Here is a 16,283-nt window from a genome sequence, read left to right on the forward strand (position 1 = left end):
GTCCTACCTTCCTCCATCTTACCACCCTCCGTAACCCTAACCTTAAACCTAACCTTAACCATAACGCTAACTCCTCCCACCCCCCATTATGTGTCATCATCCGCTTATCAACGAGATCATTCGTCCTTTGGTTTTTTGAGATTGGCTTATCTCACGTAGCATGATATTCTCCAATTTCATCCATTTGCCTGCAAATGCCATAATTTTATCATTCTTTATGGCAGAGTAATATTCCATTGTATATATATACCACGTTTCTTTATCCATTCATCAATTGAAGGACATCTAGGTTGGTTCCACAATCTGGCTATTGTGAATTGAGCAGCTATGAACATTGATGTGGCTGCATCTCTGTAGTATGATGATTTTAAGTCCTTTGGGTATAGGCCAAGGAGTGGGATAGCTGGGTCAAATGGTGATTCCATTCCAAGCTTTCTGAGGAATCTGCATACTGCTTTCCAGAGTGGCTGCATTAATTTGCAACCCCACCAGCAATATATAAGTGTACCTTTTTCCCCACATCCTCACCAACACCTATTGTTGCTTGTGTTGTTGATAATCGCCATTCTAATTGGGGTGAGATGGAATCTTAAGAGTAGTTGATTTGCATTTCTCTTATTACTAGAGATGTTGAACATTTTTTCATATATCTGTTGATTGCTTGTACATCTTCTTCTGTGAAGTGTCTGTGCATTTCCTTAGCCCATTTGTTGATTGGGTTATTTGTATTCTTGGTGTAGAGTTTTTTGAGTTCATTATATATTCTGGAAATTAGTGCTCTATCTGAAGTATGAGTGGCAAAGATTTTCTCCCACTCTATAGGCTCTCTCTTCACATTACTCATAGTTTCCTTTGCTGAGAGAAAGCTTTTTAGTTTGAATCTCTCCCAGTTGTTGATTCTTGCTTTTATTTCTTGTGCTATGGGAGTCCTGTTAAGGAAGTCTGATCCTAAGCCGACAAGTTGAAGGTTTGGACCTACTTTTTCTTCTATGAGATGAAGGGTCTCTGGTCTGATTCTGAGGTCCTTGATCCATTTTGAGTTGAGTTTTGTGCAGGGTGAGAGATAGGGGTTTAATTTCATTCTGTTGCATATGGATTTCCAGTTTTCCCAGCACCATTTGTTGAAGGGGCTATCTTTTCTCCATTGCATATTTTTGGCCCCTTTGTCTAATATGAGAAAATTGTATTTATTTGGGTTTGTGTCCATGTTCTCTATTCTGTACCATTGATCTACCTGTCTATTTTGGTACCAATACCATGCCGTTTTTGTTACTATTGCGTTGTAGTAGAGTTGAAGATCTGGTATTGCGATACCCCCTGCTTTGCTCTTTCTGCTAAGGATTGCTTTAGCTATTCTGGGTTTCTTATTCTTCCAGATGAATTTCATAATTGCTTGCTCTGTTTCTGTAAGGTATGTCATTGGGATTTTAATTGGAATTGCATTGAATCTGTATAGCACTTTTGGTAGTATGGCCATTTTGACAATATTAATTCTGCCTATCCAAAAACATGGGAGTCTTTCCATCTTCTAAGATTTTCTTTTTAATTTCTTTCTTTAGTGTTCTGTAGTTCTCATTGTAGAGGTCTTTCACCTCTTTTGTGAGATTGATTCCCAAGTATTTCATATTTTTTGAGGTCATTGTGAATGGGATAGTTTTCCTTACTTCTGTTTCTGAAGATTCATTACTTATGTATAAAAATGCATTGGATTTATGAGCATTGATCTTGTAACCTGCTACTTTACTGAATTCACTTATGAGTACTAAAAGTTTTCTGGTGGAATTTCCTGGTTCCTCTAAGTATATAATCACGTCATCGGTGAACAGGGATAGTTTGAGTTCTTCTTTTCCTATTTGTATCCCTTTAATTTCTTTGGTTTGTCTAATTGCTCTGGCTAGAGTTTTAAGGATGATGTTGAATAGAAGTGGTGAAAGAGGGCATCCCTGCCTTGTTCCAGTTTTTAGGGGGAATGCTTTCAGTTTTTCACCATTTAGAATGATATTGGCCATGGGCTTAGCGTAGATGGCCTTTACAATGTTAAGGAATGTTCCCAGTATCCCTATTTTTTCTAGTGTTTTGAGAATGAAGGGATGCTGTATTTTATCAAATGCTTTTTCTGCATCTATTGAAATAATCATGTGATTCTTAACTTTAAGTCTGTTGATATGGTGAATGACATTTATTGATTTCCAGATGTTGAACCAACCTTGCATTCCTGGGATGAAACCCACTTGATCGTGGTGCACTATCTTTTTAATATATTTTTGGATGCGATTTGCTAAAATTTTGTTGAGAATTTTTGTGTCGATGTTTATTAAGGCTATTGGTCTGAAATTTTCTTTCCTTGATGTGTCTCTGTTTGGTTTAGGTATCAGGGTGATATTGGCTTCATAGAATGAGTTTGGCAGGGTTCCCTCCTCTTCTATTTTATGGAATACTTTGAGGAGTATTGGAATGAGCTCTTCTTTAAAGGTTTTGTAGAACTCAGCTGAGAACCCATCTGGTCCCAGACTTTTCTTTGTTGGTATGCTTTTGATGACCTCTTCTATTTCATTGCTTGAAAGTGATTTATTTAAGTTGTATATGTCCTCCTGGTTCAGTTTAGGTAATTCATATGTCTCTCGAAACTTGTTGTCTTCGAGGTTTTCTGTTTTGTTAGAGTATAGATTTTCAAAATAGTTTCTAGTTGTGTTTTGTATTTCACTCGTGTCTGTAGTGATATTTCCTTGTTCATTACAAATTATAGTAATTTGAGTTTTCTCTTTCTTTCTCTTTGTTAGTGTGGCTAAGGGTTTATCAATTTTGTTTATTTTTTCAAAGTACCAACTCTTTATTTTGTTAATTTTTTTGATTATTTCTTTTGTTTCAATTTCATTGATTTCAGCTCTGATTTTAACTATTTTCTGTCTTCTACTACTTTTGGTGTTGGTCTGCTCTTCTTTTTCTAGGGCTCTTAGCTGTAGTTTTAAGTCGTTTATTTGTTGATTTTTACTTCTTTCGTTGAATGTGCTCCATGAAATAAATCTTCCTCTAAGTACTGCTTTCATAGTGTCCCAGGGATTTTGTTATGATGTGTTTGAAATTTTTTATTTTGAAACACTTAGTTGCTCACTAAGTGCTGATACTGGCTTTGAACTTGTGATCCTCCTGCCTCAGCCTTCCAAACCTCTAGGATTATAGGCCTGTACCACCACACCTGGCTAAAAATGGTTTCATGCATTTGGATAAAATAGCTAGAGTTGGCACTGGTATATTTTCAGTTTAATACTCTTGGAAACTGTCAAGCCTGAATTGTTAAGATGATTGATATTGTTGTGTTTGTGGAAATGGTTTTCCTGTAGTGAGCAAAACATTACTGAAAAAAAAGGAAAAATAGTGAAATATTCCTTAGTTCTCTGTGTTTCAGTGTTGATGAACAAATTATAGGATTTCATTGGATACAAGGGGACATTACTATGAATGTTTAATATAATTTGGTTAATTTTCCTAAATGTTTACATTGATAATTTATAACAGAAATTTGTAGGTGAAGGAACATGAAAACAAACTTTCATAGCCTAGGAGTATAATTAACATTTAAACTACACAAACATAGGTTTAATTTAACCATCTTTTAAATACTTTTCCACTCTCCTTGGTACTTCATCCACTTAATATTTGTACAGCTAGTCTGTTATCACTTTCTTCCAATTAAAAATAATGCAATTTATTTTCATTTTTATAACTATTATGAATAATACATTTATTTATCTACTACTATTCTGTATGATATACTATATTGTGTAAATTTGCTTCTCCTTGAGGCTTAGACATATCACAGAGTTTTTAAATGAAATAAGTACTTTATGTCAAAGTTTAATGCTCTAATTATGACTTCATGATATTTTCATATACCATTTTAATGATAAAATAAAAACATTCTTTTGATACAATAAAAAACAAATCTTTTAATGTAACATATCATTAGTCATAAAATTAGATTTTGAATGCAAACTTAAATGAAAATGTAAAGATGCTCCTTATATATGCTCATATTTGTTTTATTTATAACATTTTAAAAGTGAGTTCACTAACCTAATACCATAGTATATTGGTCAAATACTTAGAAATAGAGATTTTGAAAGTCTAATGCTCCTTGGTATTTATCCAAAAGAACTAAAATCAGCATATTATAGTGATACCTGTATATCAATGTTTAAAACAGCATAATTCATAATAGCCAAGTTATGGACCCAATTTAGGAATCCATCAGCTGTCAAATGGATAAAGAAAATATGATACACACACACACATACACATTCTCAATGGAGTTTTTCTCAACCATAAAGAAGAATGAAATTATGAATTATGTCATTTGCTGGTAAGTGGATGGAACTGGAGAATATCATGCTAAGTGAAATAAGCCAAAGTAAGAAAGCCAAGGGTCAAATGTGTTCTCTCACATGTGGAAATGGGAGAGAAGAAAGGAATAAAAAGGGATCTAAAAAATAATAGAAGGGAAACTAGTAAGGTAGAGGAAGGGGATTGAGGGATTGAGGGGGAGGGAGGAGGGGAGGGCATTGGGAAGTACTAGGAAATTAAATTTACCAAATTATTTTATGTCCATATATGAACATACCACAATGAATCCTCATCATGTATATAATCATAGAGTATTAATTAAAATAATAATGATAATAATAGGAAATCAGTAGAGAAAATGAAGCAGATTGAGGAGAAAGGCGGGAAAGTATACTTATCTCGGACCGAGGTCCCGTGGCAGGTGAGGACAGCGATGCCTCCCAATAAACACAGACATCAGAGACCAGGCTCGGAAGACACAGATCTAATTTTACTTATGATTGTACAAGACATATATAGGCACATTATCCAATCAGGTTAAGATGCTTGTTAAAACATAACAGAACCAAACTATAAGTAAGCTATACGTCATACTAATGTAAACAAACCAAGTATCCCTAAGTGATTCTGTCCGGCACAAGTCTGAGACAAAGGACTGGGGGAAGGGCAAGCTCTAGCACACAGCATGAGGCGAGGCAGCACAGCGAACAACACATCACAGCTTGCTGTGATGCCTGTTGAGCAAGGCTTTCCTTCAGCTCATAGCTCAGCCTCAGTAACTGCAAAGGCCTACAATCCATGGTGAGTCTTTACCATTTCTTCAGTTTCTCCATCCAGACTGTTAGGTTTATTTGAACCAAGGTGTCAGCGACTGCTATCAAATAAGCTTGAGGAATGTTCCCTACAAGAAAGGAAAAGTACTATGAAATGAGATTGATCAAATTATGTTATATGCATATGTGATTGCGCCATAATAAATTCCACTATTATGTATAATTATGGGCCAATTTAAAAAGCAAATAAATAATTAGTAATTAGCATTTAAATTGTAATTCTAAAGTTAGAAGTAATATTTTTTCTTCATGTTTTGGTACTTTTATCACTGGGCTTCTCCTTTCTACAAATATTATATTCCCAACATGCTTTAAGTTTTTTTCTGAATTTGAAATTACCCCATAAGACTTCCTTAACCACAGCTATGCTTTTATGTTTTGAAATTGCATTATTTTTAAATTTTCTTTCACTTATTAAAGCCCTATGTTCTCTACCATAATGTGAAGTTAGAACAAGCCCAATGCATTTCATGGCATCTGAGGAGACATTTTATCAATGTTTCTAATTGAAACAGAAGCAAAAGAGGCAAAGGAGTTTTTGCTGATAAAAATTGGTTGAATAAATGTCAATTGTCAAGGGCAATTTAGTTCTAACTATTTCAGATCAAAATTAACGTTGCTTCTTGAATTTATGAGAACTTAGGTTGGCATTCTGCTTTTTAGATTTGAAGAATGGTATTAAATTTTATGAAAATATTTTGTTTATATTTAATATATAAAATATCAAAATTCACCTATAGAAACATAAAATCAAAATGTCCAAGTTTTAAATTCTCATAATTTAAATAATTTATTGTTTTTATAATATCCAAATTGTATAAGCAGCTACTATAAAACTACCCCCAAAATTGTCTTTCTTAGGTCTTTTTATTGTCCATGCTATTCTTGTGAAAATTTTTAATATTTTTATGCAACTTTATTGTTTATATGAGTAAACTGCAGGAACATCAATGAGAGTTAACAGTAATTTTTGAAAATTGACTAAGTGCCTGAAATACTTTTCATGTATATAATCTTATTTTTCACACTATTGTCATTATTATGTTTTATTCCATTCTATCATCTACCCTGAAGTCTATAAAGTATATTTTATAATATTTTAAATACTCAATTTCACTGTGTGAGGTTTTATTTCATCATGTTAAACAATTATTGTCTATTCTACTTTATCAAGATGGACATAGTTCTGGTTTCCTGTCACTGATCCTACCACAGGGTTCTAGAATATGTTCAGTCACTAAAAAGCAAACAGCTATAAGAACCCAATGACTTAACCCTCAAGTCACTATTATCTTCAGAATTAGACTATAACCAAAGTGTAAATAGTCACTTCTACTGAATATAGATTTTGAAATTTTACAACTAATCTTTTAGCTATACCTTTAAAAGGGGTGATGATCATACCTGAGACTTCTTAGCATATGATTGTGCCACATAACACATTGTGCTAAAACTATTTTTACATGCTACCTTTGTATACTAAATTTTAGGTTTAAATGATACATGCAAAGCTAGCTGGGCACAGTTGCACACGCCTGTAATCCCAGCAGCTTGGGAGGCTTAGGCAGGAGGATGACTGGGTTTGAACTGGCAATTTAGCAAGGCCTTCAGCAACTTAGCGAGACCCTGTCTCTAATAAAATATTTTTAAAAAGGGATGGGGAAGTAGTTCAGTGGTTATGCACCTCTGAGTTCAATCCCTGGTACAAAAATAAAAGGGAAAAGATATATGCAAGGCCAGTGCCCTGAGCTCCTTCCTCTGCTATAATCTACATAAAAATGTTATATGAGAAATTGTAACAACATGATCTTAAACATATCCCTATAAGCTAAAAATAAACCTTGTGAATCACCTTTGAGTTCTTAGACTGACCAGGTCTTAAAATTGATATTGATATACTAACTACATTAGAAATTTAATATCCTTGTGAAGTTTTATGCAACTTTTTATTGAACAAATAGTGGATTACAATTTGTGAGTGATTCAGCTGTGGAAAGGAAAATGTTGGTTATGAACATACTTTTATTCCTAAAGATAAATAAAGGAATAACCTTTTGTTATAGCCAGTAATTTGAAAATACTCATTTTGTAATTTCTAAAATGTACTTAGTACACTGAAAAAATTAGACCAAATTAATTGAGTGTGATTTTCTTCACACCTATCTTGTGTTAAACTATAGATTCAGTCCTGGTGATTCCTTAAAGTCTAATTGCCTTTACCCAAACTTAGCTGAGTCATTTAGTAGAACACATTCACAGTTGTGTTAAATTTACATTATATATTAATTTCTGCTAGGAACAGTAATGCTAGACCAAGAAACATGTAGCAGAAAATCTCCACAGGCGGGGTTAAGGAGAGCTAGTATCTTGTTTCACTATGAACCCTAATATAGGGCATTTAGAAGCACAAAGTCAATTTGTTTTGATTTTCACTTTTTCTTTTGTGTTTATTTTGAATTCTAAACCTTCTGAATATCTATATTGGTCAAGAAACAGAGAGAGGAAACAAAGGATAGGGAATGAGAGGAAGAGATAGGTAGAAAAGGAGAAAAGGGAGAGAGAAGGAAGGAGGGAGGGAGGGAGAAAAGGAAGGAATTATTTGGAATCATCACAATTGGGAAGAAGAAATGTTTTACCAGAGTATCTCCTTGTTTTTCAAGTGACAGGATGGTTCCATAATTTGGTGTTAATGGTGGTTGAATGTTTGAAATATATAGATGCTGACCATAGCATTTTTTTTAAGAGCAAAGTAGAAAATCCACAGAATTTAAAGAATCAATAGCTTTTAAAATTCAGAGATTTTGAAAGACAATCGGAAAAAATTTGAAAATAGTACTTTAATCACTGAATGAATGAATTTCAATTTAAAAAAATAGTTTATTGTGCCTTCATTAAAGATGAAGAATTCTGCTTTCATTTAGTGCTTTTATGTTAAAATATTTTTGGCAATTACAATGATAATGTATGTGATACTATGTACCATCACTAGTTTTTAGCTGATTTAAAAAAATATGTAACTTTAAAATATCAACAGTTTATACCTATCTCAATTAGGTTACTCATAATTATTGTTCACTATCTTCTTTCCATTTAGCTAATTACAGATAAACCCGTCCTGTGGAGTAAGAAACAGTTTACTAGATTGTTCATAAATCAAGAACAATTTTATTATGCTACGAGCAGTGTTCATTGATGAGTGAAGATTGAAAAGTGAATAATAATTCATAGGTTATCATCATGTTTTCACATCATCAGTTGAAGTCTTTTGTATGCTTAGATTGTATGTTCAGTTTATGACAGCCATTACTGCCTTTCTGTAAGATGCTCCTTAGTTTCATAGGTGAATTCTCAATTTGGAGTTTCTTACACTGAGAATATCCTTTTATAAAATTTTTGTAATGTATTTGGTTAAAAACTGGCAGTGCCTTAGTTTTTAAACTAAAATTGAAGTCAAAATGATGTACTATTATTGCTGTTATTATACTTAGCTTCCTGGTACCAGATCCACTTTTTGTGGACTCTAAAACTATGATAAATGTAGTCTCTTCTTGAATTATTACTAATTTGCTAATTCTTCACAACAGGTAATGGACTAGGCATCAGAATTGTAGGTGGTAAAGAAATCCCTGGACATGGTGGAGAAATTGGAGCCTATATTGCCAAAATTCTTCCTGGGGGAGGTGCAGAACAGACAGGGAAACTTATGGAAGGTAAGAATAAGAGATTTCAAAACAAAGAAAAATGAATATATTCATATTAAATTACTTTTAGTTTAATATGCAGATTTTCTCTTTCATTATTGTGTGGTAAGCTTCTGTCCTTATGGTAAATTGTGAAATCATGGTATAGCAATATAAAAGAAACTATGTCCACAAACATATTCATTTTATTTTCAATTGCATTGTCCTTTTGGCAGCTGGTTAGCTACAGGATTATGTTGTTTAAAAGATACTAATGAACCAAGAGTTTCCCTAACTGGGAAAATTTCATTTAAACAAACAAACAAACAAAAACAGTTTGGTCATCTCTAATGTTTCATAAATAAAGGAGAAAGTATATTGAAAGAAGAATTACAAAGATTCAAAAGATAATTCAATACAAGTAAAGATCAGGTCATCAAACTACAGATAGTCCACAAGTCAAATCCATCTGCTACCTGTTTTTGTAAACAATGTCTTTTAGAACATATGCAGGATGATCAATTCTCATGTGGAACCTGGGTGATTTCCTGCTACAGTACTAGGACAGCACTCATGACAGAGAGCATGTGATTTACAGTCTAAAATATTTACTTTTTTGGCCCTTCATAATAAAATTTTTCAACCCACGTTCTGGGTATTGTCTTCTTTTACATGATTCTCACCTTATTACACCATAAGCACTTAAGTAGTTATTTGATAAATGAAACCAGTGGTCAAAAATATGCATTACATATTTTCTGTTCACAATAGTATTACAACTGAATTCTCAAAATACAATTGACAGTTTTCAGTTGTCAATCATATAATGTAGTCATTCATATATTCCAATTCTCTAACACACATATACACACAAACATTTGTATGTGTGTGTGTGTGTATAGCTTATGAGCTTCCAGCAATATTATTTATTGTGATATTATTTACAGTGAACATTGTTTATCATAAAGTAGATATAACCTTTTTATTTTTACTCTAAATGCCCATTTAGAGAAAAACCATTTTCTGTCATTTCATGGCTTAACTTTTGCTTGTTGTTACTTAAAACCATTAATTATGCTAGAAATGATTCATCATCATCTTTTTAAGTCAAATTTTTTGGAACCTACCAAAAATGTTCTTGGATATTTTGATAAACTACAAAAATAAACAAACTGGAGGTAATTGTTCTTCAGTGTTGTACCACATGCATCTTGATCCAGCTCATTAAAATGTACTGTATACATTTCTTCCCAGCTTCAAATTTATTGACATAGTGTTGGTAGCTTTAGTTGTTTAGTTGTTTAGTTGTTTAGTTGGAAGTACTTATGCTTGTTAAAATAGGCAAATATTATAAATGCTGCCTTTTTTGCTTGTATTTTGCTTGTTAGCTTGCTTGTCTTCAGAATACTAGTTTAGCAGTACATCAGCAAGTATGTAACTGAAAGCATATTACCAAAAATATTTTGATGATATTCATAAAATAGGAAAAGTTAGGAGAGCTAGCCAGATATCTCATGAAGCAAAGGACTGTATGAATCAATAAATAACAATTATCAGAAAAACACTGGGACCACATGAATTTTCTATAACTATATCTTTCAGGGCTAACACTACTCTTTGGGTGTTACAGTCTAGGATACATGAATTGAGACCCATTTTCGAAGAATGGAATGATAGGATCACTTTCACATAATAGATTCCAGAAGGAAACTAAGTGTTCAGATCTACAGATAAAATTTCATAGCCTTCTTTAAATTAGCATGCCACCAAGGGAATAAGTGAATGCTGCAAATTTAGGGTGATTTTAAGGATAATATCAACGAAGCATACGGTGATGAGGTGATACTCTACACTTGCTAGCCTATGTGGCATTTCTAAAGTTCAGAAGTTTAATTTAAAAATAGATTAATATAACTCATTCAAGAAAAAACATGAAAGTTAACCTAAAATTACCTTTGTGATTTTTTAAGATGGAAGACTATTACTAATGCCCTCATATCTTATTTTAGAAGTAATAGTTTTGCAATTTATCTGATTTATTTAAGTGAGAAATCATTAAAAACTATGTGCATGTATTTAATTTGTATTAATTAGTTTGTTTATGTATTCTCTCAAAGTTTTGCCATAGTGCTAATTTTATGAGCACAGATCCTCTGGTTCTAAATGAACTCTAGTTCAGTTTTTATATAACCCTTACCCATAATTGGTTATTTGTGTTTTCCATGTAAGTTTATTTACTCCTAAACCACCAATCCTTAATAAAACACTTGGTAATGTTTCTATTAAATTCATGCTGCTCTCTTAACTGTTGATGTTTAAATACTGTTTTTATATTAAATATTTTGTGCAATATTTAATTTAACATATGATAAATCATACCCTTTCCTTGTTCTGTGCCACCAGGTTAAATAGTAAAGGCTCATTCCTTTTGTATCCAAAGATTACCATGTAAGGCCACCACCCAAATAAGAATGCAAAATCATTTAATCTTATTAAGATTAGTATATTTTCTGGTGCTTTGTGTGTGTGTTTGTGTGTGTGCATGCATGTGTTTGTATTTATACTTTATATCCTGAGAGCTTAGGATCTTCCACCTCAACCCCTGATAGATTTTGCAGACATTTCAAAGCAGTAGATTGGTTGAGAAATAATTGTGGTTTTTATGATTGATGTGAAGCATTACTATAATACCAATTTTGTATCATTTTAAATTTCATTTAAAATTTTTATTTCATGGTCAGTAATTTTTAAAAACATATTTATTGAGGATAATCAAGATAATTAATTTTATCCCTTGAATTTAATTTTTTCCTAGGGAAAATTTTTACATAAATTAATATATACATAGAGATTTCTCTATCTGCATAATAAATTCCAGATAAACTTAAGAATTAATGATCTCTTCCAAGTATATCTTTGCTTTCTTTATTTTCAAATACAAAATTATGTCAACAGAACCCTTACAGGTTGAATATTTTCTCCCAAATAATTTAAAATATAAATGAAAATTTGGTTGGCTACGAAATTCTTAAACTGTACTTCTTTCTACCCTGAACAACAAAGCTGTTATCAGAAGAGTTTTCTGATCTAAGGCTTCTTGTGAGTTTGTTCATCTCTCCTATAAAAGGCTTTTCAAACTCATCAGGTTCTGATATTCTAACACTCCTACAGCACTGAATTCTGATGTTGTTGACTTTGCTGAAAGTGAGAATATTTTCAAATTTCCTCTTTTTTGTTCTCAGATTTATCCATTTAAATCATACCAATTATATAAGTTTTCTGATACTCATAAGCTCTTTTCTGCATGTACTGGCTTATTTTAAATGATAAAAGAATTCCCAATGTATTTTCTGAGTTACCATTCCCATTAGTTGTTTGAAAAAAGATTTGTTTTAATCTTTTTTTAAAACCCTTTCTGAACAAGGTACTTTGTCTTATTTAATAATAGAGGAGACTGTTGGTTTTAAGAATGCTAAGAATTGGCAATAATTTTTATTGCAAAATTATTAGGATTTACTCCATGAGGTTTTGCTGGGGATTTAACTGCAAATCTATGTTTCTAAAGTACTATTTCTTACTAAATGCTTGGTATTAAGCATTTTAACAGTTTTTAGACCAACAATGCTGACGTTTGAAATGTTCACCAATGTTAGAGTCTTAAATATTGTATTTTTCCCATTTTGCTATCTCCATATTGGTATCTCTTTCTGGACTAATTTTGATATCTAAAACTCAAATATATAGATTTTGAAAGTTTATTTATAACTTGTCATTTGGTTTTAAGTCTTTATTCTTATACAAATGATTATAAACCTTTTTATATCATAATATCAATACCAAGTTCAGTATAATCACCTTAACTTTTGGGTTCAAAATTTAGATGTCTCCTCTGTTACAAACTTTTTTCTCTACTCAGTGTCACTACAATCTTAGAAAATTTTGACTTTGGAACATTCTTAATACAATTATCGACAACTTAAACTTGGTTCTTATAATCTAATAAATTCTTCTGTGTCCCACACCACTCTGTAGACATCTATTATGTTCTGTAACACCGAGAATTTTTTTTTTTCTGCATACTCAGTGTCCAACACAGAAAGTGACTAATAAAACGAGTTTAGGTAATGTATGAAGAAATGTGATAACAAACTCATTTTCAGTTACAAAAATTGAATAGTTATTAAAATGCAGCTCTTCGCAGGTTTATGTGAGACAAAGTGACACATTGTAAAGAACCATGTACATTTATAGCATCATCGACATTTTGTAATATAACTTTTGATTATCTTTCCAGGAAAGATGAACAAAATGAAAACTATTTCCTCTGGGCATACATTCTCACAACTTTGAGCTTTACTGCTCATAAATTTTCATAAATTTACTCTAGGTTTGTTTGCTGTTGTTTTTCCTTAGTGTTTTTCTTTGCTGTGAAATTAAATTCAGATCTCAGGGATGGGTTGGGGCAGGGATTGTTACTCACAGAAATGAAAGCTCCATCTGGAAAATGCAGTGCAATCTTCCTGTGCAGTGGCTGAGCATGATGATTTTTCTCTGCCAGTTCTTCAACTCAGAAGCTGCAAAACTGTGGTTGTGAGAGGTGAAGGGCACAGAACAGAGGAGTTTTACATTTAAAGTTAAAATCTCCACTCAAAATAGTAAGTTCTGTGGAATAGTTTGATGCCTGACACATTTGTTTTGGATTTATTCACACTTAAATGGCAAGCACGTTTTACTCTCAGTCATACATTTTTCTGGAAACAACTCAATGGTTAATTTTTTCTTACATAGTAACCACAGAAAGTCAGGGTGTGACCTTCAGGAGTGGGAAGCTGAACAACATCATGCTAAGTACTCCAGACTCAGAAAATCAAGAATCTAAGGTTTTCTTTCCTTTGGTGAAGCTAGAGCAAAATAAGGGGAAAAGGGAAAATAGAAAATAGAAGGGAGATCAGTGGAGTAGAGGAAACATATTGAGAGAAGGGAGAGGTGGGCTGGAGGGGAAGGGAGGAACTGTGGAATGAAATTGACCACAAATTATCCTATGTACATATATGAATATACCACAGTGAAATTCAACTCTGTCTATATATATCTGTAAAAGTACCAATCAAATATAATAAAGAAATATTTTTAAATGGCCACGATTTTCCAGTCTACACCCCTCCCCAATAAGGAAAATGGCCTTACCACATTTACATAGTTTTTGCTACTTTGTGCTCATCTCACCTATTAAGATGCCCCGTTCAACATCTCTGATAAGGGGATGTTTGGCAGGGAGGAATGCCTCTCAGCGTCATCGTGTGATGAATGCAATTGAACACTTCATGGAGCCCCCGGCCAGTTTTCATTACAAATGTTTGAGTGTCAATGGCCAACAGTGATATGTCTAGCATATTATATTTCAGTCATAGCATTTGACCATACATATTTTGTATTTTTAAAAGAAATATGTATAAATGAGATAAAGCCTCCTGTAGACACCTCTCCTCTCACAAACCTATTACTGCCCCAGAATAAACCATCAGATTTAATTTCAGAGTCACATTTTTGCTTGCTTTTCTTCAGTGTTATATATGCATCCACAACCACATGTGATTCATTTAATAATATCTTACTCTACATATCTTTGTGCCATCTTTTTATGGTCACATGATGTTTTTGAGATTTATCCAAACCAGAGAAACATTTTCATTTATTTTAAGTACTGGGCAGAATCATGCCATGCTATTCAACAGCTGAACAGAATTCTTATCATTGTATGTCACTACTACAGTTTAAAAATTCTGTTTATTTATGATTTTTTTTTTTTTTTTTTTACTTTTTGCAACAATGCTATAATTATTTGAAGTCCAGGAGCTTCTTCTAAAATTTAAGTCAAATTCCTGGGTTATTGTGACTGTCAATCTTGATAGATAACGTAGGAGAAAATTATGTGGATACTTCAACTATAGTAAACTTTCCAAATTTCTGACGTTTTACTCTTATATGTTCATTGGTGACTGTTTGGTATTCTTGTTTTTCTAAATCCTTGTTCTCCTTTCCCTACATTTCCTTTTATTTTCATGGGGTATTTTTTGTTCTAATTTGTTATATATGACAGTAGAATGCATTTTGACACATCATACACAAATGGAGTATAACTTCTCATTATTCTGATTGTACATGATATAGAGTTAAACAGATCAAATAATCATATATGCACATAGGGTAATAATGTCTGATTCATTCTATTATTACTATCCCCATACCCTCTCGCCTCTCTTCATTCCTGTCTAATTCAAAGTACCTCTATTCTTCCTTAGCCCCTGTATTGTGAATTAGCATTCACATATCGGAGAAAACATTTGACCTTTGGTTCTTTGGGATTGGCTTATTTTGCTTAGCATAATATTCTCCAATTCCATTCATTTACCAGAAAATGCCATAATTTCATTCCTCTTTATGGCTATTATTCCATTATGTATGTATACCATATTTTCTTTATCCATTCATCTGTTGAAGGGCATCTAGGTTGGTTCCATAGTTTAGCTATTGTGAATTGATCTACTGTAAACATTGATGTGACTGCTTCAGTGTAGTGTGCTGATTTTAAGTCCTTTGGGAATAAACTGAGGAGTGGGATAATGGATCAAATGGCAGTTCCATTCAAAGTTTCCTGAGGAATTTCCACACAACTTTCCATAGTGATTGCACCAATTGGCAGCTATATATAAGTGTAAGTTTTTCCCCACATCCTTGCCAATATTTATTGTTACTTGTGTTCTTGATGATTGTCATTCTGACTAGAGTGAGATGGAATCTCAGTGTAGTTTTGATTTGCATTTCTCTAATTGCTGGAGATGGTGAACATTTTTGCATATATTTGTTGATCAGTTGTATTTCTTCATATGTGTAATAACTCCTCAGTTCCTTAGCCCATTTACTGATTGGGTTATTTGCTTTTTTGGTGTTACATTTTTTCGAGTTCTTTATATATCCTGGTGATTAATGCACTGAGTCATGTGGTAAAAATTTTCTCCCATTCTGTGGGCTCTCTTCACATTATTGATTGTTTGCTGAGAAAAAGCTTTTCAGTTTGATTCTATCCCATTTATTGATCCTTGATTTTACTTCTTGTGCTTTAAGAGTCTTCTTAAGGAGGTCATATTCTAAGCCAACATGGTGGAGATTTGGGCCTACTTTTTCTTCCGTTTGGTGCAGGGCATCTATTCTAATGCCTAAGTCCTTGATCCACTTTGATATGATTTTTGTGCAGGGTGAGAGATACAGTTTTAATTTCATTTCACTGTATATGGATTTCCAGTTTTCCCAACACCATTTGTTGAAGAAGCCATCTTTTCTCCAATGTATGTTTTTGGTGCTTTTATGAGCACCAAACAGTATTTATGTGGGTACGAGATAACTATTTATGTAGGTTTGACTCTGTGTC

The 16,283-nt window shown here is 32.8% G+C and overlaps 1 protein-coding gene across 8 annotated transcripts in view; it reads left to right on the top strand.

The window, feature by feature from the left end:
* PCLO (piccolo presynaptic cytomatrix protein) overlaps window positions 1-16,283 on the top strand; it is a 426,214-nt gene that overhangs the window by 287,790 nt on the left and 122,141 nt on the right. For all 8 annotated transcript variants that reach the window (XM_079150544.1, XM_079150545.1, XM_079150547.1 and 5 more), the window contains one exon: window positions 8,759-8,884. In XM_079150544.1, coding sequence (XP_079006670.1) covers window positions 8,759-8,884 — 126 coding nt within the window. The remainder of the gene's footprint in view (window positions 1-8,758; window positions 8,885-16,283) is intronic.

This window comes from Sciurus vulgaris, assembly GCF_902686455.1.
Source record: "Sciurus vulgaris genome assembly, chromosome: 8".
Classification (NCBI taxonomy): Eukaryota; Metazoa; Chordata; class Mammalia; order Rodentia; family Sciuridae; genus Sciurus; species Sciurus vulgaris.